The sequence below is a fragment of the Vanderwaltozyma polyspora genome, genomic scaffold, assembly GCF_000150035.1.
Source record: "Vanderwaltozyma polyspora DSM 70294 KpolScaffold2002 genomic scaffold, whole genome shotgun sequence".
Taxonomy (NCBI): Eukaryota; Fungi; Ascomycota; class Saccharomycetes; order Saccharomycetales; family Saccharomycetaceae; genus Vanderwaltozyma; species Vanderwaltozyma polyspora.
In genome coordinates this window covers 83,791-109,467 of record NW_001834689.1, presented here as the reverse complement: position 1 = coordinate 109,467, position 25,677 = coordinate 83,791, and the positions used below count along the sequence as shown (strand labels likewise).

The following is a 25,677-nucleotide window of genomic DNA, read 5'->3' as shown; positions in this document are numbered from 1 at the left end:
TTATTAAGGTTGTCAATATATCAAGTTAGAAAATCAACATAGTGATCGTCGCAGAAATTATACGTTTTTGACTTTATTTTTTTAAGAGATAAGCTTCTATGGCCAAGTTGGTAAGGCGCCACACTAGTAATGTGGAGATCATCAGTTCGACTCTGGTTGGAAGCATTTTGACTTTTTTAGTAGTTTATTGGGAGAGACTGTTATATTTTTAAAAAACTTGTTGTAGATATTGTAGACACCTATCTATTCAAATTAGTTACATCAAAGTGATTTGTACTCGTCTCATTTCTGTTTTCTTCCAAGTCATTTACAATTTACATAGATATTTTTGAAACTGTGACATTGACCTTATATATTTAATATTGTTACTAGAAAACTAAACTAAAACATGATCTTTTACTATTGCTTAACAATAGTAACTATATTAAATTAATTTCTTAAATATCTACCTTGTTTTATTTTAATACTTTGTTGTTTTTGTCGGAATTGTAAGAGCTTCAAGCTTTACTGGGAGTAGATATACGTTAAATAGACATGTTAACGTATTATTGAGGTCAGTGAGTGTAACTCGCTCTCCGTCCTGTAACATAGTAGTCTATATTACATATAATTTTATATATTAGAGAAATCTATATATTGACCTTGTGCTAAGAGCAGCAATAGTGACATAAACTTTATCCTTAAGTGTTCAGGTTAAAGTTACAGCAGTTTTACATCAATTATTGTTTTATTACTCTTGTATTTAACCTTGTTGCATTCTTGTCTGTTATATTCTGCTAATTAAGAAATTTTTATTATAGATAAACTGTTTTTATTTAATGTGTACTAAAATATTTCGGTATTTATACGTTAAATATTTTAAAAAATATCCTAAGTTATCTAGGAAATTGGTAATTCATTTTGTATATTCTTGTTGTAACTAATTGTATTATGATTCAGAATTTTTTTACGTTTAATAATAATTAAATTTTATATAGAGGATCTTAATTTTATGGTTTCAAGTAAGTAATGTTCTTAAACTGTGATTATTATTGTTATGACAATTATTTTAATTTAGGCAATTAGGATTCTGTGCATATACAACTGGTTATATTTAAAATATTATTTCTCTATTAAGATGTTAATGCTATCGTTCTAACAGATTTTCAACAGTTTTGAATAATAAAAGATTTGTTTATATTTTTGTTTGAAAAGTTAATGTTTAGTTAAAGGTATAAAGGAAAGTAATAATATTAATAATTAAGTGATAAAATAAACATTAATAATTGACCAAAACTTCAATTTTATATATTATATAAAAATTACATACGTAAGTGGGGAATAAGTAAATAGTTATGTATTTGTTCTTTTTTAATGTTTAAATTAACAGTTATTTAAATATATTTAACATAAATCTAAATTTTCTAAAATTAGTAATTATTATTGTTTTTATATATATCTAGTAGTTTCAATATTGCTAATGAATACCAAAGCTTGTATATATTAATAAAATGTTTTTACAGGTATGTTTATAATACTTGTATAAGTCATTACTAACAAAAAAAGGTATAATGTTCTTCAACATTATTAAAAAATAAAGAACTCCTCATAGGGGGCTCGAACCCCTGACATTTCGGTATCCTTGGTTTAAACTTGGAATTGTTTAAAAGCCGAACGCTCTACCAACTGAGCTAACAAGGATGAGTTCTTCAAGAATTTTTGAAAATAATTCGGTACCTGATTAAGAGAAAAGAAAGAAAAATCCCATATTCTTACATATATATTCCATCTATAAGCTTAACATCTCATCATAATGATTAATCAGTATTTCCTGTACTATCAGTGAGTACTGAAAGGTGATTTGTCTTTCCGCTGGTCGGTTTTGGACTGAAAATGGTTTTAAATTAATTACAGATTAATTGTAAATTAGAAAGATTAATACTATTGGTCTTTATTAGCGTACCAAACAATTCTACAAATATTTCCATGTCATTTGAATCACTATTATTTTTGATAACAGCTATAATTACTAGTATTGGATATGGTATGTAGCAGATTAGACGCTAAATGTTACCATATGAAGATGAGTGATTATTAAAACAAGTTTAGACATCAAACAGAACATTTTATACCCAATTAAATTTAAAAGTTGTTGAAGTTTCATTAGTCTCCTTTTTTCACAGGCAGTTTCAACAAGTTATTGTAAAGGCTTCGTTTTTCTATCTTTTAAAAGATATAAAATATTAAAAAATTGATTTAAAAGTATATTTTAAAATGTACAGATAAGATACTTACATTCAAAAGATTAGTAAGAGAAGACGAAGTTAAAGGGTTCCATAATAATGGAAGGACTACTAAAAGTTGAAACTATTGTTAATAAAATTGCCAGTTGTTTGAATACTACTGATTATCTTAATTTTCAAAGATTGAATAAAGACCTTTATAACAAAACTTTATCAGGTAAAAATGATCAGTTATATTGGAGTAGTAAATTGGTTTTAATGGGTTTAAAAGCTCAAGATGCATCTACAGTTGGTGATTCTAATAAAAGTCTTAAAACTGAAGAACGCAGTTCTGAGTCAGATCTTAGAAGTGATACAATTTTTGATACAATTAAGGAATTTACCAAAGATGAAAGTAAGAATGTATATAGGTCATATTTTAATTGTTTTAACATCTATTGTGTTAAATTACTACATGGTAATATGTCAGGTTTGTTTGTAAATGAGTTTGAACAAGATCCATTGATTCAAGGTAAAATTATTCAGAATTTATTTCTTTATAATGAGAGTAATAGTAGTTGTTTCGTGGAATATTCCAATATTAAAAGTCAATTGACTATATTGAAAGATATATTTGTAAATAGTGCTTTAAAGGAAGCTGAGATATCTTACAATGAAGGAAATTTTGTAAACGTTGGAAAATTTATTAGAGTTCTTTTAATTTTAAAAGAAAATAGCACAGCTTTAGAGTTTATTAGATCAAAATACGATATTGAAGCTGATGTTTCAATTGATGAAAAGATATTTACTGATGAAGTTATAGAAGGTAATGAGAATATTGAAAATAGCTTGGTTGAAGTTGAAATAAATGCAGAAACTCCAGAAATAGGGGTAGATCTAAATTTATCTCAGTTGGAGAAACAATTAAGTATAATCCAAAAATATTTCAATGATAAAATTGAAATTATTGATACTGTTTTTGAAGATAAATATACTATAGTTTTAACGTTTGCAGAAAATTTAATGCAACGTGTTGTTGAGTTAATCTCATCTTTAATTACTGTTAAGGAAAGTAGATTAAAAAATTTACCTGTAATTTACCAAAATATAAAGAAGTATTTGGTTGATGACATTAAGACATCTGTTAATGGAGGTGAAGAATTTAGGAAATTAGTTCTAGAGTTTTTAAATCTTTACATTATGGACAAGGTTTTATTGTATTTTGAATTTATCCCCAATTATTTGCATTCAAGGTTTGATAATATGATTAGTGGTAGTGTTGATAACAGAAATAAGAAAGAAAAGTTGGAAAGTGAAAATATTATTAATGTTCTAAAAAATGAAGAGCAAGAGACTAAAGAGGTAATTGAAGAAAAGCATGATTTATTGAGAACTTTTAATAAGATGTTTAAAATCAATAGTAGTGATAAGCAAAAAGCAGAGGAAAAGCTAAAATTTCAATATAACCTTAACGTTTTAAGCAGTAAATTAGTTAATATGAACTCTTTAGTCGATTTGGACCTGTGTGTTAAGATTATTCAAGAAGGTAAAGAATCAATTGAAGATATGTATGTTTTTCATGATATTGAAGTTGTTAATGCGTCTCTCAGTAATAATTCTCAGAAAGTCTTTAGAGTTGTTGTCGAAGCGGTAGGTGTAAAGCATTTAAAACCAGCGTTTAAAGTAGCGTTGGAACTATTTCGCAACTATAATGAGTATGATCCTAATGATATTTCTTATTCTAAATCTGATTTAAATAATAAAATAAATCCTCTTTTGGAATTTTTGCAGCTAATTAGTATCGGAGATCTTGTCCTTCAAATGGTAAGTATATTATACAAAAAAGAGATACGAGATAAGAGTTTTGTAAAACAAGAAGAGGACTTTCTAAATAGTACAGTTCATTGCAAGAAGAATCTTGAGTTAATGGTTGATGATTTTGTTGGGGAAGGATTAAATATTGGTCTAGGAAATATAATGAAGGAAGTAAGGAGGATTTTATTGGATGAAGAGCAGAGGGATTACATTCAAGCAAATGGAATTGGAGGGGAGATCAGTGAAAGTTGTGGGTCTCAAGAAGTAGTGAAGGTGATTCGAAAGCATTGTAGGTTGTTAAAAGGAGCTACGGACAAAGGAACACTTGAAGTTTTCCAGCAAGAGATAGGAGAACGATTATTTCGAGAGGTAGTTGAGATGATCAAAAACAGTGTAATTAGTACGGATGGAGCAGTTTATTTAATCAGTGATTTGAACTATTACTTTGAGTTTGTTAGTAGTGAACTTCGACAAAGGCGATTGGAGCCGCTATTTGGAGGACTTAAAAGTGTGGGACAGATATTTATTGTATCAGGAAAGGATTCGAAGGATCTGGGAAAGATGATAGGAGAGGTTGGTATGTTTGGTGGAATATTTAGTCAAGAAGAGATATATGAGTTTGTGCAACGTCGAGAGGACTGGGTAAAGGTTCGAAAGGAGGTTGAGAAGGCAATGTATGGATTTGGAGCAAAAGATTGTTCTGTTATGTAAAGAATGATATAATAGAGTGAGAATAGATATTTGTAAGTGTGATTTAAAGTAAAGAGTAATATATAGTAGTGGAGTAAGTATATGGTAGTGGAGTAAGTATATAGTACTAGAGTAAGTATATGGTACTGGAGTAAGTATATGGTACTAGGATAATATGAAGTGGATTTTAAGTAAGAAATAAATATATAATACTGAGATAAGTATATAGTACTAGGATAAGTATATAGTACTAGGATAAGAATATACTACTAAAATAAGAATATAGTGCTGGGATAAGTATATAGTACTAGGATAAGCATATACTACTAAAATAAGTATATAGTACTAGGATAAGCATATAGAGCTTGGATAAATATATAGTACTAGAATGAGAATATAGCACTAGGATAATATGAAGTGGATTTTAATTAAAAAATAATTATATAGAGCTGGGATAAATATATAGTACTGGAATAAGTATATAGTACTAGAATAAGAATATAGTGCTGGGATAAGTATATAGTACTAGGATAAGCATATAATACTGAGTTAAGTATATAGTACTAGAATAAGAATATAGTTCTGGGATAATATGAAGTGGATTTTAATCAAAAAATAATTATATAGTACTAGGATAAGAATATAGTACTGGAATAAAAAGATACTACTGTAATAAAAAGATACTATTAGAACAGTTTGATATATGTTTTAATTAATCTATATGTGATACATCCCAGTCCATTCTAAAAAAGTATATAAATGATGCATTAAATAACATCTATGGCAAACATCCAAATGAAAGCACCACGAATATGACTGAAGAAGACATTGAATTCTTGGAACTTACTTTAGAATCATTACAGAATGCTTGCAAAGATATACTCTCATTGAATGTATGTGTTGTGTTTTAATTCTTTTTTGTATATTTACTAACAAGAATAACAACAGATTTATAACGAATCCTCGAGTGACCATCGAAAAAAGTTTTTACCAAAGGAAGCACGTTTGTTTTTGGAACGAGTGTTTGAGAAGAAGCAGTCTTTAAATTCAAAAGAACGGGATGCTATAGCCAAAAAGTGTGGTCTAACTCCTCTACAAGTCAGAGTTTGGGTATGTATTGATCTTGTTTACAAACTAAAAAAACTATACTAACCTCCCCATAGTTCATCAACAAACGAATGCGTTCCAAATAGACACATCATTGGAAGAGTTTAATTTTGTCAAGCCCAAGTGTGGGTTTGTGGAGTGGGTAGGGCAAACATATGAGCGGGAGATGATGTGGTGTAATTAGATACGTGCGTGCTTTTTCAAAAAATGTTGCATTTCGTCAGTATCGACATCTTGTGGATCCTCGGAGGAAATGGCCTGCAACAATCCATCAAGCATAGCATCAACTTTATGCTCGTCAATTTTTAAACACAGAGACAAGACTCTTCTAAACTTGCTTTCTAAATCTGTCTGTTTTCGCTTTATGCTTTCCAACGTATCCTCTAGCTCCTCTTCGTCCTTCTTATATGCTTCAATACGCTCTCTCATCTCCTTTATACCTAGTTTACTATCTTCTATATTTACCTCTTTATGTTCATATATTTTATCCTTTTCAATTCCTTTTGAAACTTCATTAATTAAAATTTCACTACTTACAGCCCCTGTTCTACCATCAACGACTTCGATCTCACTTCTGATATTGTTCAATTGTTCTTGCAACAAGCTTGTTTCATCTGCTACTTGTCTCGCCTTCGCTAGCGATTCCCTCGCTTCCGCTAATTTTTGTCTTTTCATATCCAACTCTTGATACAGATCTTGAACTTTTTTCTGATTCTTCTCTGTTTCAACCTCATGCTCTTGTGACAAGTTGCCGATTAAGTTTTGGATCTCATTTAAAATGTTACCACTCTGATTACTACAGGTCTCATCATTGGTAGCATTAAATCCACTAACAGAATTTCTACCACCACTAATAGCATCATTATTACTAACACCACCACCACCGCTTGAATTTTTTAAATTACCTTGATAAACTGAGAAATCATATGCTCTCAATCCAGCGTTATTAGCCATCATCGTATCCGCTCCATACTCCATCAAAGTATCAACCATCTGTACACTACCTAATCTTGCTGCGATATTTACACATGTATCCCCTTTATCATCCTTACGGTTCAACATGTTCTCAATCAACCACTTCAAATCAAGGTTCTTCATCTTCCCTTTATCTCCATTCACAACCCAACCCATAAGGACATCCAAATAGTAACTGCTGACAATACTATATCCAGATTGCCCTGATAATGCTGATATGTGATGTAAAATACTACGCTGGTGATGATCCATAACCAACATGCACGGATACAAATACACTAACATTTTCTCAAACGTACCATGTTCATAGTTGTTAACACATTTCACAGCTTTCACTAATGGTGATTCACCTTGATTGTCACCAACTAGTACATCGGCACCATGTGCAATCAAATCACGAACTAGTTCAACGTTAGCTACAGAAGCCACCCAATGCAATGGCGTATTTCCATGTTCATCAACCTTAACATTAAAATTCAACTTGACTCCAGGATACTCACAATCTAACTCTCCAACAACCTTTGAGAACTCAACTTTACCTAACATATCATCTTCTCCATTTGGTGTCAATACCCTTTGTAAAAAGCTTTCTAATTTCAACTTCTCCTTTTCACTAGATGGCAAAGATGCTTCTTTGGCAAACCTCAGCTTAACATCATTACCACTGATATCAACACTACCCTCAACATTATTGCTACCATTGTAATTAGTAAATACTTTAGCAACTTCTTGATGAATTCCTCCTCTTTTAAAGACTTCCTCAGCTATATCACCACTGATCCAAGTTTCTCCATTTTCCATCATTTCACCTTGAGAGGTAACCAAATTCAAGACTCTACCTGCTTCATCGTCACCATTCCCTTGCATAGTTTCTAATAGTTCAACCAATGGTTTTAAGTGAAACTTATTATTATCAACGTCTTTAACAAATACAATTGCTTTATCTTTGTAGTAAACGGTACCTTGAACAACACTCATAATTGATGATTGACGATACAAACCTAGTATATTAATGAAGAGTTATCCAATAGTCCAATAAGTATCAAACAGAAGATTTCTTTAACATTGAATCTTCTTTAATATCCATCATTAGATCAATATTTTGTTATTATTTGTATATAATTTCGTTAGGGACGACGATGCCTATAATTTCATTAACCCAAAAGGGTATAGCAACTAAAACGTTTAAAAACTACTTTTCACTTTCGAAATATGAAACAAAATAGTTTACAGTAAATAAAAAGATAAGAACATAGATTAGGAATAAAGGATAAAAATTTAGAATAGAACAATTATATAATTATCTAATGACAAGAGGTTTCAAGCTTTTCATAGACACCAATATTGCCTACAATATAATTGTAGTATCCCATATAGAATTCTTAGAAAAAATACAAAATAAATATATGTTGATTGGTGTCTATTAATAGCTAAGTAATGTTGATAATTACCTGAAATAGGGACTCAGAAGATAACAATGTATCTTCTGAACTACTTACACCTAAAGTTATAATATTTCACCTAATTTATTCATTTCTTGTTAAATAATTTTTCTTAACATTACCAAAACCCGTTCGCTTGCAAAAATTTATATTCAATGCCTCTATGGACATAACAAATATCAATATTTTCGATTACCATAATAAAGAGGTGCAACTTTGTTCCTTATAATTAACAATAAAGTATACCATTCAAATCTATAAAATATTCTAGATTGATTGGTGTTATTTTTGTTAATATATGATAAAACTACATTAATACAGCGTCACTTGCTCATTCATTAATTTCAAAAACCGGTCTCATTTTTCTCAATTATCCTCCCACTATAAACCAACTAAATTTTAATCATTACAAAAAAATGTTATAAAATTTAACAAAAACCCTATAGATACTAAAACTGAATATTAGATTTAATGTAGTTATATTTTTTTCAAATTTAACCTACTCTTTCATATTTAATCAAATGTTCAATATGTTGTTGACACTATAAATTTTTAAAGACTTATCGAAATTTTAAATCACTTAATATAATATTAAACAAATAAAATGCATTAAATATTTAAAACAAAAAATAATAGTAACCTTATATTACAACAATTATTTAACTTTAACAAAAATTCAAAACACATAAACAAAAATTAATCTTTATCCATCAATAATTGAGAAAAAAATAAAAAATATAACTTTAGAATAGTTATATATTCACTAATAAATAGAAGAGAATTAAACCTTCTTATATAATATGTAAAACCAGTCATGGGCTTCCTAAATAAATGAATCTATGTAAAAAAATACAATAAAATAAAAAATTCTCGATATATATTAAAAAGGGTTATAAATTAGAAGTAACTTCAATCTAATAAAACTAAAGGCTACTTAAATTTGCAGAAGATAATATAAAAATAACATTACATAGGATAATAAATTCAGAAATATCATCAAAGAGAAATATCAGACAAAACATTGATAAACATTATAAGAGCCATCACAAATAGCTCAATAACAATAAGGTATAATAATAATATAATCTTCAAAATACAAAACATTGTTTATCAATTAGTTTACTCTTTTGACAACATTATAACTAAAATAGACTATTTATCTAATAAAAAAAAACTCTAAAAGATAACATAAGCCAAATTAACCTTCATTTAAAACAGTTAAGTATAACAAACTTTTAAACTTTACCATTTCAATTTATACAAACACCATATAATAAACAGAATTATATAGAACCGATTATTTCAGAAGTGTCACAAATATTTCTCTGTCACTAGAATTAACGATAATATTAAGTTAATACAAAGCCTAAAGTCACAATAAAGATTAAGTTTAAAAATAAAGTAAAAAAAATGTAAATGACAACAAAATTTAAGTCCAAGTATTAGTTAACGTTATGCAAATTCTTTTCAAAAATGTTTCAAAGTAAAAATCATAAACCAAAGTAAATAGTAAAAATATCCATAAAGAAAAGGCTAGAAATATCAAAATCTTTTAAAAATATGTTAAGGCTAATAATATGAGAAACAATTAAATAATAAATCTTGACATAACTAAATTTTTTTCAATAAATAAATATTGTTAGAATTATGAGCTGAGGTAAAGTCGTACTCATTACTTCAATATTAATAAGGGAGAAAACTATATAATATCATTATAAATAAGTGGTAAAGAAATGTTTCTAATACGAAAATACTTACTTCTAACGTGTCAAGAATATCTAAACATTGTATATAAAGTCTGATAAAATCTTAATTGATACTTATCATAAGTACCATATTTCCGTATGTATATTTTGTATTTTGATACACCGGATCAAAATATACTAAATAATAATGTTCTTAGAAATAAATAATAAATCTAACAATATGCAAGATTCTGTAAAGAAACAACAATCATATGAATCTAAAAAAATATTCTCTAAAACTACCAACTACATGGATAATCTTGGCCATAAATAAACAACCATCAAGACCAATCAGCTAAAAACACCGTGGTTGAAAAACAATTTTTACATAAATCACATTTCATCAAATACCTTTTGTCATTGATATATTTTTATATATATAATATACAATTGCGACATTACTAAAATAATATTCTAGATGTTTGTAAGGGCTGTAGGTTTTATATATGTAAACCTCCACCTACATTGATTATTTAAAGGAAACCTATGTAAAAAATAACAGTTATATAAAAATACTCTAAGCTTGATTGTATAACTTCTAATAATATTATAACATAATATTATCTATTACAAATAATAACTTTAATTCACATTTAACTAATTACAAATATAAAAGAAGTTAGCTTATTTTATTGCTAATAAGAAAATTTACATTATATGCAATAATGTACCTTATACATTATATTACTTATGTAATAGAAATATATTCACTAATGGTTTAGTATCTCACTGATTAAGTGTTTTGTTTTAAAACTTAGAGCTTTCCCTATTAACCATTTTGTAAAACTGCTATATATTACTTTTAAAGTGCAAAATATAAATATAGGAAAAAAATTCTAAATATAACATATAAAAAAAATAATAATATTACGTTAAATAATGTCCTTCTATTAATTAAATACTATCTATAATACACTACTTAACAAATTTGATTCAGTTAAATAAAACTATATCAAAATACCTTAATGAATGATATTTTTAAATACAAGTTAAAACTCAATATTACATGCAAAACTATTTGGCTAAAACACCTTCTTTCCTTAGTACTTTTTCAACTTCAGATGTTAATCTTTTCAATGTTTTACTAGACCCAGATTTCTTTCTAAATCCAATTACACTATGCTTACCTTCTGAAAAAACAACCATATCTACAAATGTTGACCTCAATGATAATATATTATCACTGGATAAACGAACACTAATAGAAAAAGCTTCTTTATTACTTTTAATTTCTTTTAATCCATAATCTTTCCAACCTTTTAATAAATTGAATAAACCGTTGTATAGTTGGGTTACAGACACATTAGAAAACAACTTAACGTCATAACCAGTTGTATCATTTTGGACTGTTAAACCTTTAGATATTTTTCTGAAAAAAGATGTGCTTCTTGGTTTATCTGAAGAATGCTTAGCATTATTATTTTGTACTACATTCGTTTTCTTAGTATCCCTTGTTTTTGGAACGACATCATTCAATGGTGGCTTTGGTTCCACATTCTTTTCCTTTAATGTCTCTTCAGATTTATTTTCTTTTATACTAGGAACAGGTTTACTTTCATTTCCTTCTGATCCACTTTTAGAACTATAAATACCCAAACCATCCGAAACTTTATCATCTCCTAAGGGTGGTAAAGTTGGTAGTTTAACTTCATTAACATTTCCAGCTGTATCAAATCTGTCAGCATAATTTAATTTAATATTAGCGCCTTGTGAAAGGTTATTTTCATTTTCTATTTCTTTCTCCTCTTCATATTTATTGTTCTCAATTTCAGTTCCCACTGTTTCGAATTGGAATTCTGGTTCTTCAGATACCTCAACATTATTAGAACCTTCGTTGACACCAATGTCAACACCTCCTTCCTTCAAAACATTTGCTAAATTAGTATATGACTGAGTAGAAGAATAAATTGAAAGGACTGATAACCTTTTATTCGAATCTGTAAATAATTTAGATTTTCTAGTAAACTGAGGAACTTGAATGTCTGATATTTTTCTAGGCTCTACTTCCTCACTATCATCTTTCAAAGCACCAAAAGCGGTTGCATTTTTAGGTAAAACTTGGGTTTCATATTGTTCATTAGTTTCTGAAACTATTCTTCCCGATACATCACGATCCTCTTTTTGACTTTTCCTCATTCTTTTAACCTCAGCATCCTTTTTAACTTGTTTCAATTCTTTATCAATGTTGAATGATGAGCCCAAAAACTTAGAACGTCTAATTGTCTCCAAGATGACTTTCTGAGAATCGATGGTTTTGTCTAATTCATCTTCAACAATTTCTTCCATTTGTACAGGTTTATTACTACCGCATTTAATACCGGGATCTAACTTTGAAACTGGTCTTGTTTGCAAAGAAAATGAACGTTGACCTGATGCATCTTCTTCAGATTTAGCTTCATTTCCATTCTCTACTGGTGAAGATATGGACCTAACATTTTTATGAACAACTTCATCTTCTTGGAAATTTTTAGTATCCTGTTGCAGCTCTTTAGTTATCTGAGTTTCCTCTTCTTCTAATCTCCTTTGAAGTTCCTCTCGTTCTCTTGCAATTGCGGCTAATTCTACTTCCTTTTGCCTTTTTTGTCTTTCTTCACGCTCTTTATTTTCCCTAACTTTCCTTTCCAATTCTTCTTTTTCCTTTCTAATTTGTTCATATTTCTCATGTTCAAATATTTCATCAATTAAAGTTGCAAAATCAGAACTAACTCTTTTAGTTTCTTTCTCTATGAATTCCCAATCATCATCTTCGGATAGTTTAGCATATGTAGATATAATCTTGGTTGTGATTGAACCACGTTTAGCATTAGGAAGAACTGATAACCTTTTACTAATTCTTGAGGCTCTTTTAGCATTAGCATGTGATGATGTAGAATTTCCATAATCCTTTAACATATCTACAGGAATTGGGGGTGGATTTGAAGATGTTTCAAGGTTTTGTACTGACATACGTTTATTTCTTGGAGCAGGAGTTGGTGAGCCGCTATTACTTTGAGGAAGTATTTTAGATCCCTTATTTGACGACAAGCTCATCGATATCCTTTTGGAAGAACCTGGTGTGGTATTACTACTTGAAGGAACACTAATTACATCCTTACCATTTTGAATAGTAGATAGTCTATTTAATGAGACTGGTCTTTTATGAGAAGAGGAAACACTAATTACAGAATTTCTATTTTTCTTCTTTTGAGGCGTGGTTGTGTTAATATTACCAGACTTAAGATTATTATTTGAAATAATAGATTGTCTCTTTTTAATTTGACTATTTTTCAAAGCTTCTTGTTCTGAATCAACTTTGAAGCGATATAACAATGCATAAAGAGTTTTCTCTGCGTTAGCGCCTGGCTCTCTCAATTTTTTTGCGATGTCATCTTCATTTCTACCATGCCATAACACAACTAAGTTTTGTAAAATTGTCTTATCAATTGTCGCGTCCCCACCATCATTTCCTATTAATGGATTCAAGTAAGTATCCTCTCTTGGTAAATTTCTAATAGTTTTAGAATCTTTAATGCTTGGATATTTTTGCAACAATGGATGTTTTAAGATTTCTCTAGATTTAATTCTCTTCTCCGGATCTACCACAAGAATTTTATATAATAAATCTTGAGCTTCTTTAGATATCTCATCATCACCTGGCATTTCGAATTCACCCTTTTGGACTTTCAATAATAAGTTTCTAATATTACCATCTTCTTCATCAAATGGCAATCTACCAGTTAACAATGCAAATAAAATAACACCACATGACCACACATCAGTTTCTAAACCATGATAAGGTAAACCTGATACGATTTCTGGTGCAGCATAATGTGGAGAACCACATGAAGTTTCTAATAACTTATCTTCAGTTTCTAAAGCAGCCATACCAAAATCTGCAATTTTTATATTTAATTTATGATCTAATAAAATATTTTCTGGTTTCAAATCACGATGGACAATACCTAAAGCATGACAATAAGACATACCAATTATAATTTGTCTGAAAAACCTTATAGCTTCATTTTCAGGCAATGGTCCCTTTTCAACTAATAAGTTGAAAAGTTCACCTTTTTCTGCATATTCCAAAACCATATATAAATTATTGTTTGTTTCCCAAACATCATATAATCTTAAAACATTTGGATGATTTAATAGTTTCATAATAATAATTTCCCTTTCAATTCCATAACTCAAGGAATCTGGCGTTGAAGAAACCATTGAACTATTATTACCCATACTACTAAAAACAGATTTCGATATAACTTTAATAGCAGCTTGTTGATTAGTAGATTCATTGTAGGCCAATTGAACTTTACCGGTACTACCTAACCCCAAAGTCTCACCTAATTTCCAAGGCCCTATCGTATCACCTTTGACACTGATATTTCCTTTATTAGAAGAAATCATCACTGGAAATAATATGTATATATATAATTGAGACTTTTTAAAACTAAACTTGATACAAAAACGAGTGACTACAAGTAAATAACTATTTTTATAATAATTACTGTTAAACTGGATAAAAAAAAATAACGAGATATAAACTGAATCTCTTCTTCACGTCTCAATCAAAGCAACTATGCAATCAATTAATTTAATTTGATTATTTTTATTAAATCTTTAAATCTTCCCTGGTCAGATAAATATAGCAAAAACCAACTACTTCAATTAAAAGAAATAGTCAAGTCTGAAGTATGATATATATGAAAGATCTAATTAATAAATGAACCACGTAAAATAAATATCTTATTTAAATCGATGGATGACAATAAAAATATTATTAACAATTAAATAAAACTGAAAAAAAAGATCGAGACAGCAAACTAAATGAAGTACTCCAATGCAAGAAGGGAAATTAAATTACCAAAAAGATAAAAATTTTTCGATTTATATTAGTTAAAAAGAGATTAATAGTATATTTCGATTTCGAATTACGGGTTTCTCCTCTAATTTGACGTTATTTGAATAGAGTTTAATAGACCTTTTACTGGAAATTTAATCAAAAATCAAAGTTATTACACGAAAAAAAACGCCAAATCTTTAAGGATCAGAAAAACATTAAAAAAAAACGCGTAAATTAATTCGATTTCGGAAATTTCCCGATTTGGTTAAATACATTCGATGTTAAAAAATACATCAACCCGTCAATGATGATATATGGTTTCTGGGAGGTTTCGAAACTTTTCTTTGGTTAGAAAAAAAACATAAGTTCTCGGTTCGAATCCTGCGGGAGACAGTTGGTGGCGGTTATTACTTCTCTACAACTTTTTAGACAGCTTAATAATAGTAATACAGTTATAAGCATTCATTTCTAATAAACTATTTAAGTATATTATGAGTGATATGAAAAGCTATACGTTATATGTAAAAGTGGGGGAGCATTTCCATGCTTATATGGGAGGTGATCAGGAAGGGTATACGAGGTATTGTAATACACCCAAAACAAACAATAAAATTAATAATAATAATAATAATAATAATAAAAATTAACAATAAAAATTCAACAGCGTAGAAAGTAATTTAAGGTTAGTTACGTTCTATGCACTAGATTGAAGAAGCACCACCGATTTGTTCTCTGTGGGCTTCAATAATATCATTATCTTCCATGTCTAAGTCATCTGGGGTTTGATCACTCTGTAGTCTTACACCATCGTACAAAAATCTTAAAGAATCGACATCTTTACCTTGCCTTTTAGCAAATGCTTCCATTAATCTCTTCAATGGAGTGGTTCTCTTGATCTTAAAGAAAATTTCAGAGGAACCGTCAGAAACTTTCAAATTAATGTGAGTTTCTGAACCACCAGTAACATCTGGTTTAGTTTCTGGCTTAGTTTCTGTTGGTGTACCTGCTTCAGACATTCTGTTTTCCTTTTATTGGCTATATGTTGTACAATTATCGTATAGTCACAAACACTGAAATAATAAGACGTGTAAGATATAAGTATAATTGCTTAAAACATAATTTATAATATTTAAATAAATCTAACTTTAAGGCAACAATAACTAGTTAGCATAATTAGATAATTAATTGATCAAATTGTTAACTTCAGACAAGACCTGGAAAACCACGAGACAACAATATACTGGGATCATTAAATACGTGACGTATAAAAAGACAATATATCACGTGCTACAAAAATGACAACAGATTGCAACCAGTGTGTTAAAGGACTATACTGTTTCATGCACCTTACTCCATTCCCCCAAGATCAATTATATAAGTTATAAATACTACTTTCAACTCGTTAAAAATTCTGTCAGCATACATATCAATATGCATATAAGAAACGTAGTAGACCATACATGTGAGGTATAAAACGCAATACTTGCCTTCTATACAAGACATATGCCGTTATATAAAAATAAATGCCTCTCAAATGGCAATGAATGCAGTCATAGTTTGGTCAAAAAAGAGCCGTTATCGGTAACTACAGAAGGGTTACTGGTAGAAGAATAAAAGAAACGGCACCAACGTTATGCAATATTTCGAAACTAGCTGCGTTAAGCTCTTGCAAGTAACTACACACATCTAACCCTCTTATAAATAGTTTTCAGAGAAGAGAAGAACGTCCAAACCCAACTACTTCAAGACCATGCAGAAATATACCTAGAATGAACATTTTACACGTTGGAAAGGTGAACCAGCAGGCTATCTGATGCATTTTACTAATTGCAATTATAAGAAATAAGCTTTGTGAAAAGTTCGAATTAAAAAATCAACAACCACAATTCTACAAAGGAGATATGTCAGATTAGAGAGCTCCCATCACCAACAAGAGAGAGAGAGAGCTTTGGTGCAACTGAATGGCTCTCATTCCTTAAAAGGGCTCTCTTATAACTGACCTTTTATGCTTAGACTTTTTATCATTTTTTGGCCCACAGTTTCGCTGCATTTAATAATGGCAGGGCCTCCCAATTTATCAAAAAACCGTTGTAGATTAAAATTAATGAAAAATTTATTTTATTATTTCATTGGTAATATAACTACTATTTTTTCTATGGTTGAATTTACTCCCTCTCAACCAACTAAACTAAGATGAAGAAGATGATTTGTACAGTATATTCTTCTTTAAAACATGAATCCCTCACGCAAATTACCATACTGTGATTTGATTCAACTTTAATCAAGCCTATCTCTCTCTGAGCAAACACAAGCCTCTATTAACAGTTACATCACTTGTACTGAAAAAACTTGAAAATAATTCTTTTTTAGATTCTTTCTCTTTAACACAGCAGCTGTCACTGGAAATTCCCAATAAAGGGGACTAACATAAAAGCGCTTCCCTCTCTTTAATCCATTCCTCCCTTTCTGAATCAGTTTAAATGTGATTATGGGTCTATCATCATATCCTAATCCTTCTATATGTACATTGAACATTACCTTGCATTTTTTCACTCTCCCTCTTTCCCTGGCTTCAAGACCCCTCTGCCTCTATGTGCAATGTGTAAAAACTGAAATATATACGGAAGGAAAGCTACACGATAGAGATAGATAGGATAGTTCATCTAAAAGAATAGAAATCATTATCGATCAAGTGAGAACTACATTGGGCCTATTGTTTTAAACAAAGATTCTAAATTTAAATTTAGCAATCAAAAAATCTAGGTAACTTGCCATTTTTTTTTCTTTCTTTCTTTCCTCTTTACCAAAAAGAACAAGATACATTTAGTTACATTTACAGTTTGGCTAAAATCATGACGATGATGCTGATATCCTCCAGCCCTGGCTGGCGTAACCAACCAATCTCGCACCTCCTCCCTCCCCTCAACGATAAGCTTAATAAACTTCAAACTATGATTTATTTCCAGGTTATCAAATCAATCAAATCAATAATCTACAATAGATAGATGAATAAGATTATAAACCTTCTTACACAGTAAAATTGAACATTACTCTCTCTGTCTCTAAATAAAATGTAGTAATTAAACTAAACGCTCCTTTCTGGTCCTTGTCTTTAATCAAAGATTGCAAATTTCATTGTTCTTAAACTGTGTATGTCTAAGTCTCTCTGCCATCAACATTAAATCAATCGCCGTTGTAAAGAGAAATAAGGCCAACCTCTTCCTCTTCTTGTTCGTTTCGAACTTCGAATTAGTCTTGTTCAACTACTTCGAAACTTTTTTATTTTTTTTTTTTGCTTAGTACCTTTAGTAGTAGGAGCGATGGTTACTAAAGGTATATTGTATTGTATTGTCTTGTCAATTTCGAAAGTTCTTTAATTGCTAATTATGTATTGCTTACACTATTCATCTCTGGTTTTTTTTCTTTAATCATTTTGACTAGTTCTGCTGTTGATTAGTATTACATTTCTATTACATATGCTATCAGAATACTATATGTATATAAGGGGAATATATTTTGTGAAGAAATATTAATTTCTCTACAAAGTGTCAATTCAAGTTATTGATTTCGTTTGGTTTACCTTGGTCGTTCAGATTAGATTATTGTATTTTAATCTAGTATAGATTAAAATTGTTATCAGCAATGAGTAATAATTATAATTCGAATTTAGGAAATAGCTCTTCGAATGGGGACTCCTATGAGTTGTCAGACGTTAAGAAACCTGATGGTAAAAATTCTTACATCAGTGATTTAGAGACAAATGACAATGAAGTGGAATACATCTCCACTGATTTAAATGACAAATATGGCTCATCTTCTATAAATGAGTCTCCTGCCAAGAAGAAATCAAACCTGAGAAGGTTCGTGGATTCTTTCAAGAGAGCTGAACATATGATCCCTGCTGATGATAAAATTAATGAAATGACTACAGCTGAACCAGAAGCTGAAATGGCTTCGGTTGAGGATAATTTGAAGCAAACTATCAAGCCAAGACATGTTATTATGATCTCCTTGGGTACTGGTATCGGTACTGGTCTTTTGGTAGGTAACGGTTCTGCTCTAGTTAAAGCTGGTCCTGCTGGTTTGGTTACTGGTTATGCTATTATGGGTACCTGTGTCTACTGTATTATTCAATCTGCTGGTGAAATGGCTGTCGTTTATAGTAAATTAAATGGTGGGTTTAATGCTTATCCTACCATGTTGGTTGAACCTGGTTTTTGGGTTTGCTGTCGCTTGGGTGTATTGTTTACAATGGTTGACTGTTTGTCCTTTGGAATTGGTTACTGCTTCGATGACTATTAAATATTGGACGACGAGAGTTGATCCCGATGTTTTCGTAGTGATCTTTTATGTATTAATTATTGTCATCAACGTCTTTGGTGCAAGAGGTTATGCAGAAGCAGAGTTCTTCTTCAATTGTTGTAAAGTTTTAATGATGGCAGGTTTCTTCATCTTAGGTATTATCATTAACGTAGGTGGTGCAGGTAACGACGGTTATTTAGGTAATATCTATTGGCGTAATCCTGGTGCTTTCAGAGGTGACAAGGGAATTGACCATTTCAAAGGTGTTGTTGCAACTTTAGTCACTGCTGCATTTGCCTTTGGTGGTACCGAATTCATTGCTTTGACTGCTGCAGAACAATCTAACCCAAGAAAGGCTATCCCATCTGCTGCGAAGAAAGTCTTATACAGAATTGTTCTAGTTTATTTGACCTCTATCATTTTAATTGGTTTCCTTGTTCCTTTTACTTCTCCAGAATTGTTAGGGTCAGGTTCCGCTGCGACAGCCGCTTCTCCTTATGTCATCGCTGTTGCTTCCCATGGGGTCAGAGTTGTCCCACACTTCATCAATGCCGTCATCTTACTGTCTGTTTTATCTGTCGGTAACTCAGCTTTCTATTCCAGTTCCCGTCTATTGCTTTCATTATCAAAGCAAGGTTACGCTCCTAAATGGTTCGATTATGTCGACAGAGAGGGTAGACCTTCAAGAGCAATGATCGTTTCCGCACTATTTGGTGTCATTGCATTCTGTGCTACTTCTCCAAAAGAAACTGAAGTCTTCACATGGTTATTAGCTATTTCTGGTTTATCTCAAATATTTACATGGATCTCAATTTGTTTGTCACATATTAGATTTAGAGCTGCAATGAAAGCCCAAGGCAGGTCAATGGGTGAAGTTGGTTTTAAGGCTCAAACTGGTATCTGGGGTTCCTACTACAGTATTTTTTTAATGATTTTAACGTTAATTGGTCAATTCTGGGTCGCTATTGCGCCAATTGGTACCGCTGAGTTAAGTGCACGAAACTTCTTTGAAAACTATTTAGCTATGCCAATTTTGATTGGATTTTATTTTGGCTACAAGATATGGAAAAAGGATTGGACATTATATATTAAAGCTGAAGATATTGATTTAATCAGTCACAGACAGATATTCGACGAGGAATTGTTGAAGCAAGAAGATTATGAATTGAAAGAAAAACTAAAGAATGGTCCAGTCTGGCGTAGAATAGTAGCATTCTGGTGTTAAGCATAAATAATTTAAGGTTGTATTAATTTTATCACATTTCAAAATTAAAATCTAATAATCATAAGTGATTTAAAATAATTGTAAAATAATTATTGTTCATATATTCCATTTCGTTTATATGTTAAAGGAAATTTGCATTTAGTAGATTGATTTAATATAATTTTATTTAACTATATAGATGGTGTAAATTTTTAAAAGGCATTTTCAAAAATAATTTTAATTTATTTAATATTGTAGAATAACGATCAAATATAATATTCTTATAATACAAGTATTTTTAATTTGGTCTTTGAACAAAATTTCCTGCAAAATTAAAGTTGCCTCCGTTATTATTGCCTTGATTGTAACTATTTTGATTATTAGCTTGTGATTGATGCTTCCCTCCTTCGAAATATGATGAAGCCATGTTAGATAAGGTACTGAATTTCCCTTGAGAACTATTAGATCCATTATACTGCTGATTGTTATTTTGAGAGCTATTCATATAGCTGCTTGCAGCAGACGAAAGCATATCCATATATCCACTTTCTTTCTTGGTATTGTTTGAGTTTGAATAGTTTTGATTGTAATTATTATTGTTGTAACCTTGGTTCATGTTACTATTCCCGTGGTTGTTATTACCATGGGAATTGCTGTCCTCCATATATGAGGATGCCATTGACGACAATTTGCTAAACATTCCTTCCTCCTGATTCTTTGGTGGTTTTTGGTAGTTATTATTGTGATTATTATTGTAGTTATTATTATTGTAGTTATTATTGTAATCATTATTGTAGTTATTATTGTAGTTATTATTCTGATTATTATTATTTTGATAATTATTATTGTAGTTGTTATCTTGATAATTGTTGGAACTATTATTATAATTAGAGTGTTGATTATAACTTTGCTGTTGATTACCATGTGAGTTGTTATATTGATTAGAAGCATAGTTATTATTATGATTCATATTCTGATTAGAGTTACCATGGTTCCCCATGAACGAAGAAGCCATGCTAGAAAGAGCAGAAAATGATCCATAACCACCAGAATTTTGATTATTCTGTTGATTTTGATAATTATTATTAGAATTATTATATTTATTATTATTGTTACCAGAACCAAAAAATTGTGAGGCCAATGAAGCTAAACCATTACTGCTCATCTGATTTTGATGATTATTAGAAGTGCCATAAGAACCACTATTGAACAAAGAAGCAACAGAACCTAAATTAAAACCATTAGAGTTATTTTTTGAATTACTAGAAGAGAAAACAGTTGCTAATAATGCCAATTTACCCATCTGAGTCTTACTTGAACCATTACTACTACTCATCATTGTACTTAAAAATGCATCACCAACGCCACGTTGGTTCTGAGAATCGTCTGCATTACCCCTAACGTGCTGACCAATATCACGAATCATACTTTCAATGGCAGACATCTGCTTCTGATCTGGATTTGAAGAAGCAGCAGCAGTTAACGAAGCAACAGCTTCTTCATGATTCCCATCATTATAATGACGTTGAGCTTGATTAATATAAGAATCAGTATCCATGATAAAATCACTGTGTATTGCTTTAATATCTAGATTCAGACTTGAGTAACTTCTAAATATCTACAATAGACAACAAATTTCAATGCAATAAGAACTGAAACTTCTCTACACACACACATACATACATATATTTATATAACAATTTACTTATAAAGGGTGTTTGAAATCAAAGAGTTTGTCTAGACAACATTACAACAATGGAATCAATCCAACAAAGACAAAACAGACAAAGGAAAACTTGGATCCATGCATGTTTAAGCCTTCTTCCTTATTTGCATAACCTCAAATAAAAATATAAATTTGATCCAACCCATAACCCACAACACCCATCAAGAATCGAAAATTCGAATCGAAATAAGACCATTCAAGAGCAATGATGTCATAATTAGTTTCTTTTATAAGAACATTACATCATCCATTGTCTTGATCTCTCGTAAAGATGACCAAATTGCTCTGAGATGAACGTAAACTATACTGTAATGGTCCAGATGAATGTATAAAAATAAGTTTGATTAAAGAGCAAACATATATAAAATCTAAAAAAGTTTATAAACTAATAATGATGATAATGATATTATAATCGTTATTATTATTATACTTATCATTGAAGAACTGCTGAGGTTTTGACATTTTAAAGAACCAAGCCAATTTAATACAATGTAACATTAATCAGCTCGAGTCTTATACGGTGAGATCAAAATCAACATCTACTATATTCAAGTCTAATAACGACGTTTGGTTTCGTCTCTATACTTACCATTTGATGAAGTAGTTGTGTTTGAAGATGTCATGTCATTACTAGCATAAGACTGAGTGTTGCTGTTTGCACTCATCTTGTTTGATGTTTCGTAACCAGAAGAACCTGCCATTTTAGCAGAGGTATAACCACTATCTCTTGAAGTACTAGTAGTGTTATTAGCATTGTAAGTAGTCTTTGTTGGACTAGCTGTAGAGGTGTAGTCTTCTGTGTAATTACCTATTGAAGAAGAATTCTTCTTGGAACCATGAGAAGAGTTGTGGTGATGACTGTTATCCTTGGTGGAAACATTTAAGGTCTTCTTTGGAGAGATAGAATGAATTTCACTCGAATTCTTGTTAGTACTGCTATAATCAGATTTTGTAGAGGTACTAATTGGCTTAGAAGTGGTATTGGATGATGAATTTACAGATTCAACCTTTTCAGAGACTCTAGATGATTGATAAGATTTATCAACTGGTTTACCTGAAGTGGAATAACTGGAACTCGAATTCACGCCTGTAGAATTAGAGACTGGAATTGTGGAAGTAGCAGGACTAGCAGTATATGAATTCTTCTTAGACTCAGTAGTATATTTAGAAGAGTTCTTATTTGTTTCATATTTATTAGTGTCTTTCTTCAAATTAGTAGATTCAAATGAACTCGTTTGGTTAACACTTGATTTAGAAGGAGATTTGTTATGTCCTGTTTCTTTAACCTTAGTGGATGAATAGGTTTCTTCTCTTTGAGATGTTGTAGTGCCTTTAGAATAATTATCCTTCAAATTATCACTCTTACAAGAAGTGTCTACAGTGTCACGAACGGTTTCTTTGCCAGTGTTGTGACTTTTTGATTGGGTTGTGGTATTCTTCAAATCCCCAGCTCTTGAAGAGCTGCTAGTGGTATTGGAAGAATGATTAGCAGAAACAGATTTACTGTCGTTGCTAGAATAATTGGAAGCATTATTAGTATTAAAAGGCTTGTCAGCACTGGTGGACGAATAGGAAGTATTAGCAGGAGAACCATATTTATCAGAATTATTAGATGAATAGGTACTGCCAGAACTAGACACAGGTTTACTAGAAGAACGAGATGAATCGTTGCTAGAATTTTTAGTAATGGTATCGTTCTTTGAAGAATTGTATCTTTGTCCCTGGGTGTTGTCAGCAGTAGTTGACTTGGAATTAAAATTGTTTGGCTGGGGGTTGCTAGAAGAGCTTTCTTTTCTTTCGTCTTTAGAATTGTTGTATGTGGATTCAAGTTTTGGAGAACTTTGTTGCTTTACATTTCTATCAGTAGTAGAGTCAATGGTTGATCTACTGGTAGAAGATACAGAGGTCTTTGGTTCTTTTGTTGTGGAATCCAATTTAGCAGAACTGGAATAATCTTCTCTTGAAGGTTTAGAAAAAGAGTTTTCAATTTCCTTTTTGTTTTCTGTCATTGTATTCTTAACTTGATCTTTGGTAGAAGATATAGCCTCTTTGCTGCGAGAAGTCGCGTCTGCTACTGTTTTACCAAATGAACTTTGTTCTTCATGTTCATTAGATCTAGTGAATTCAGTGGTATTTTTGGAATCTGTAGTAGATCTGGTAGACTCGGTGGTGTCGTTCTTGGCACCACCAAAGAAACCAGTTCTTTCTTTATTATAATCAGCCTTGACAGCTTCAGCAGTCTCAGAGATATCCTTCTTTAGATTTTCAAAAAATCCAATGTTTTCTTTGTCATCCTTGTCATCCTTGGTGTCCTTGGTATCCTTGGTATCCTTGGTGTCCTTGGTGTCCTTGGTGTCCTTATCATTCTTTTCGTCATTAGCAACCTTGGCATCCTTGACATTCTTGTCATCTTTGGTATCCTTAGTGTCATCAGTAGATCTGGTAGATTCGGTGGTGTCGTTCTTAGAGCCAAAGAAGCCAGTACTTTCCTTCTTATCTTTGGTATTATCAGTGGATCTAGTAGATTCGGTGGTGTCATTCTTAGCACTACCAAAGAAACCAGTTCTTTCTTTATTATAATCAGCCTTGACAGCTTCAGCAGTCTCAGAGATATCCTTCTTTAGATTTTCAAAAAATCCAGTGTTTTCTTTGTCATCCTTGTCATCCTTGGTGTCCTTGTCATCCTTGGTGTCCTTGGTATCCTTGGTGTCCTTGGTGTCCTTGGTGTCCTTATCATTCTTTTCGTCATTAGCAACCTTGGCATCCTTGACATTCTTGTCATCTTTGGTATCCTTAGTGTCATCAGTAGATCTGGTAGATTCGGTGGTGTCGTTCTTAGAGCCAAAGAAGCCAGTACTTTCCTTCTTATCTTTGGTATTATCAGTGGATCTAGTAGATTCGGTGGTGTCATTCTTAGCACTACCAAAGAAACCAGTTCTTTCTTTATTATAATCAGCCTTGACAGCTTCAGCAGTCTCAGAGATATCCTTCTTTAAATTTTCAAAAAATCCCATACTTTCCTTGTCATCCTTGGCATCTTTAGCGTCATTAGTAGATCTAGTTGACTCAGTAGTGTCGTTCTTAGCACTACCAAAGAAACCAGTACTCTGTTTACTTTCACTAGTGGATCTGGTACTCTCTTGGTTGTAACTAGAGTCACCTTTAATGACACCTGCAATGGAAGAAGCCAATGATCTCACACTAAAGCCACTAGAAGCCTTTTCAGTAGTATCAACAGTAGCTGACATTTTTTCCAAAGTAGATAATTGAGCCTGCTTACTGCGGTCTTTACCTTGAGTCAATTGATCTAACATTTTCTTTACAGAAGAATTAACATTATCACCAATAGACTCTATCAATTCATTTATCAACTCATCAATTTCTTCTGATTGCTTTTCTGTAGGAGAGGAATTAACAGCCATAATCAAAGTCTGAATGGCGTCTGAGTTATTCCCATTCTTAATTCCACATCTAACATGAGTAATATACTCTTCAGTACTCATATTTACAAATTTATAGGCTATTTAGCTTGTATAGTCTTATATATGCCTATCACTAAAAGATATATATAGACAATTAACTTTATATATACTTCTATATAATTCAAGCATTCTAATAAAACAAAAATTAAAAACTAAAAATCCACCA

At 30.9% G+C, this 25,677-nt stretch overlaps 7 protein-coding genes, 2 non-coding genes and 1 further gene across 9 annotated transcripts, besides 3 other annotated features; 4 read left to right on the top strand and 6 right to left on the bottom strand.

Annotated features, from left to right (window-relative positions):
• Positions 1–92: 92 nt before the first annotated feature.
• Positions 93–165, top strand: Kpol_2002trna2. The gene has a single exon. It is a non-coding gene; the product is annotated as a tRNA-Thr (tRNA).
• A 1,416-nt stretch (positions 166–1,581) lies between these two features.
• Kpol_2002trna1 lies at positions 1,582–1,680 on the bottom strand. Its single transcript has 2 exons — positions 1,644–1,680; positions 1,582–1,617 (listed from the first exon to the last, which is right to left on the bottom strand). It is a non-coding gene; the product is annotated as a tRNA-Lys (tRNA).
• Positions 1,681–2,321: 641 nt separating this feature from the next.
• On the top strand, positions 2,322–4,727 carry RCY1 (Rcy1p; the record flags this gene model as incomplete). The annotated part of the gene is made up of 1 exon (XM_001646786.1): positions 2,322–4,727. The coding sequence occupies one exon, from the start codon at positions 2,322–2,324 to the stop codon at positions 4,725–4,727; it is 2,406 nt and encodes an 801-aa protein (XP_001646836.1).
• Positions 4,056–6,318: a sequence feature (mating-type (MAT) locus region).
• Kpol_2002p48 (homeobox domain-containing protein) lies at positions 5,519–5,899 on the top strand (the record flags this gene model as incomplete). The annotated part of the gene is made up of 3 exons (XM_001646785.1): positions 5,519–5,599; positions 5,655–5,816; positions 5,870–5,899. 3 exons carry the CDS (start codon positions 5,519–5,521, stop codon positions 5,897–5,899), a joined length of 273 nt encoding a protein of 90 aa, XP_001646835.1.
• Positions 5,994–7,766, bottom strand: SWI6 (transcriptional regulator SWI6; the record flags this gene model as incomplete). Its single annotated transcript, XM_001646784.1, has 1 exon — positions 5,994–7,766. The coding sequence occupies one exon, from the start codon at positions 7,764–7,766 to the stop codon at positions 5,994–5,996; it is 1,773 nt and encodes a 590-aa protein (XP_001646834.1).
• Positions 7,767–10,989: 3,223 nt separating this feature from the next.
• Positions 10,990–14,361, bottom strand: GIN4 (protein kinase GIN4; the record flags this gene model as incomplete). Its single annotated transcript, XM_001646783.1, has 1 exon — positions 10,990–14,361. The coding sequence occupies one exon, from the start codon at positions 14,359–14,361 to the stop codon at positions 10,990–10,992; it is 3,372 nt and encodes a 1,123-aa protein (XP_001646833.1).
• Positions 14,362–15,498: 1,137 nt separating this feature from the next.
• SMT3 (SUMO family protein SMT3) lies at positions 15,499–15,813 on the bottom strand (the record flags this gene model as incomplete). Its single annotated transcript, XM_001646782.1, has 1 exon — positions 15,499–15,813. The coding sequence occupies one exon, from the start codon at positions 15,811–15,813 to the stop codon at positions 15,499–15,501; it is 315 nt and encodes a 104-aa protein (XP_001646832.1).
• A 2,626-nt stretch (positions 15,814–18,439) lies between these two features.
• Positions 18,440–19,096: a sequence feature (similar to hypothetical protein; correction of possible frameshift sequencing error~similar to Saccharomyces cerevisiae AGP1 (YCL025C) and GNP1 (YDR508C)).
• Positions 18,440–20,324, top strand: Kpol_2002p44 (the record flags this gene model as incomplete).
• Positions 19,098–20,324: a sequence feature (similar to hypothetical protein; correction of possible frameshift sequencing error~similar to Saccharomyces cerevisiae AGP1 (YCL025C) and GNP1 (YDR508C)).
• A 277-nt stretch (positions 20,325–20,601) lies between these two features.
• On the bottom strand, positions 20,602–21,861 carry RNQ1 (prion domain-containing protein RNQ1; the record flags this gene model as incomplete). The annotated part of the gene is made up of 1 exon (XM_001646781.1): positions 20,602–21,861. The coding sequence occupies one exon, from the start codon at positions 21,859–21,861 to the stop codon at positions 20,602–20,604; it is 1,260 nt and encodes a 419-aa protein (XP_001646831.1).
• A 722-nt stretch (positions 21,862–22,583) lies between these two features.
• Positions 22,584–25,532, bottom strand: Kpol_2002p42 (uncharacterized protein; the record flags this gene model as incomplete). Its single annotated transcript, XM_001646780.1, has 1 exon — positions 22,584–25,532. The coding sequence occupies one exon, from the start codon at positions 25,530–25,532 to the stop codon at positions 22,584–22,586; it is 2,949 nt and encodes a 982-aa protein (XP_001646830.1).
• Positions 25,533–25,677: the final 145 nt, after the last annotated feature.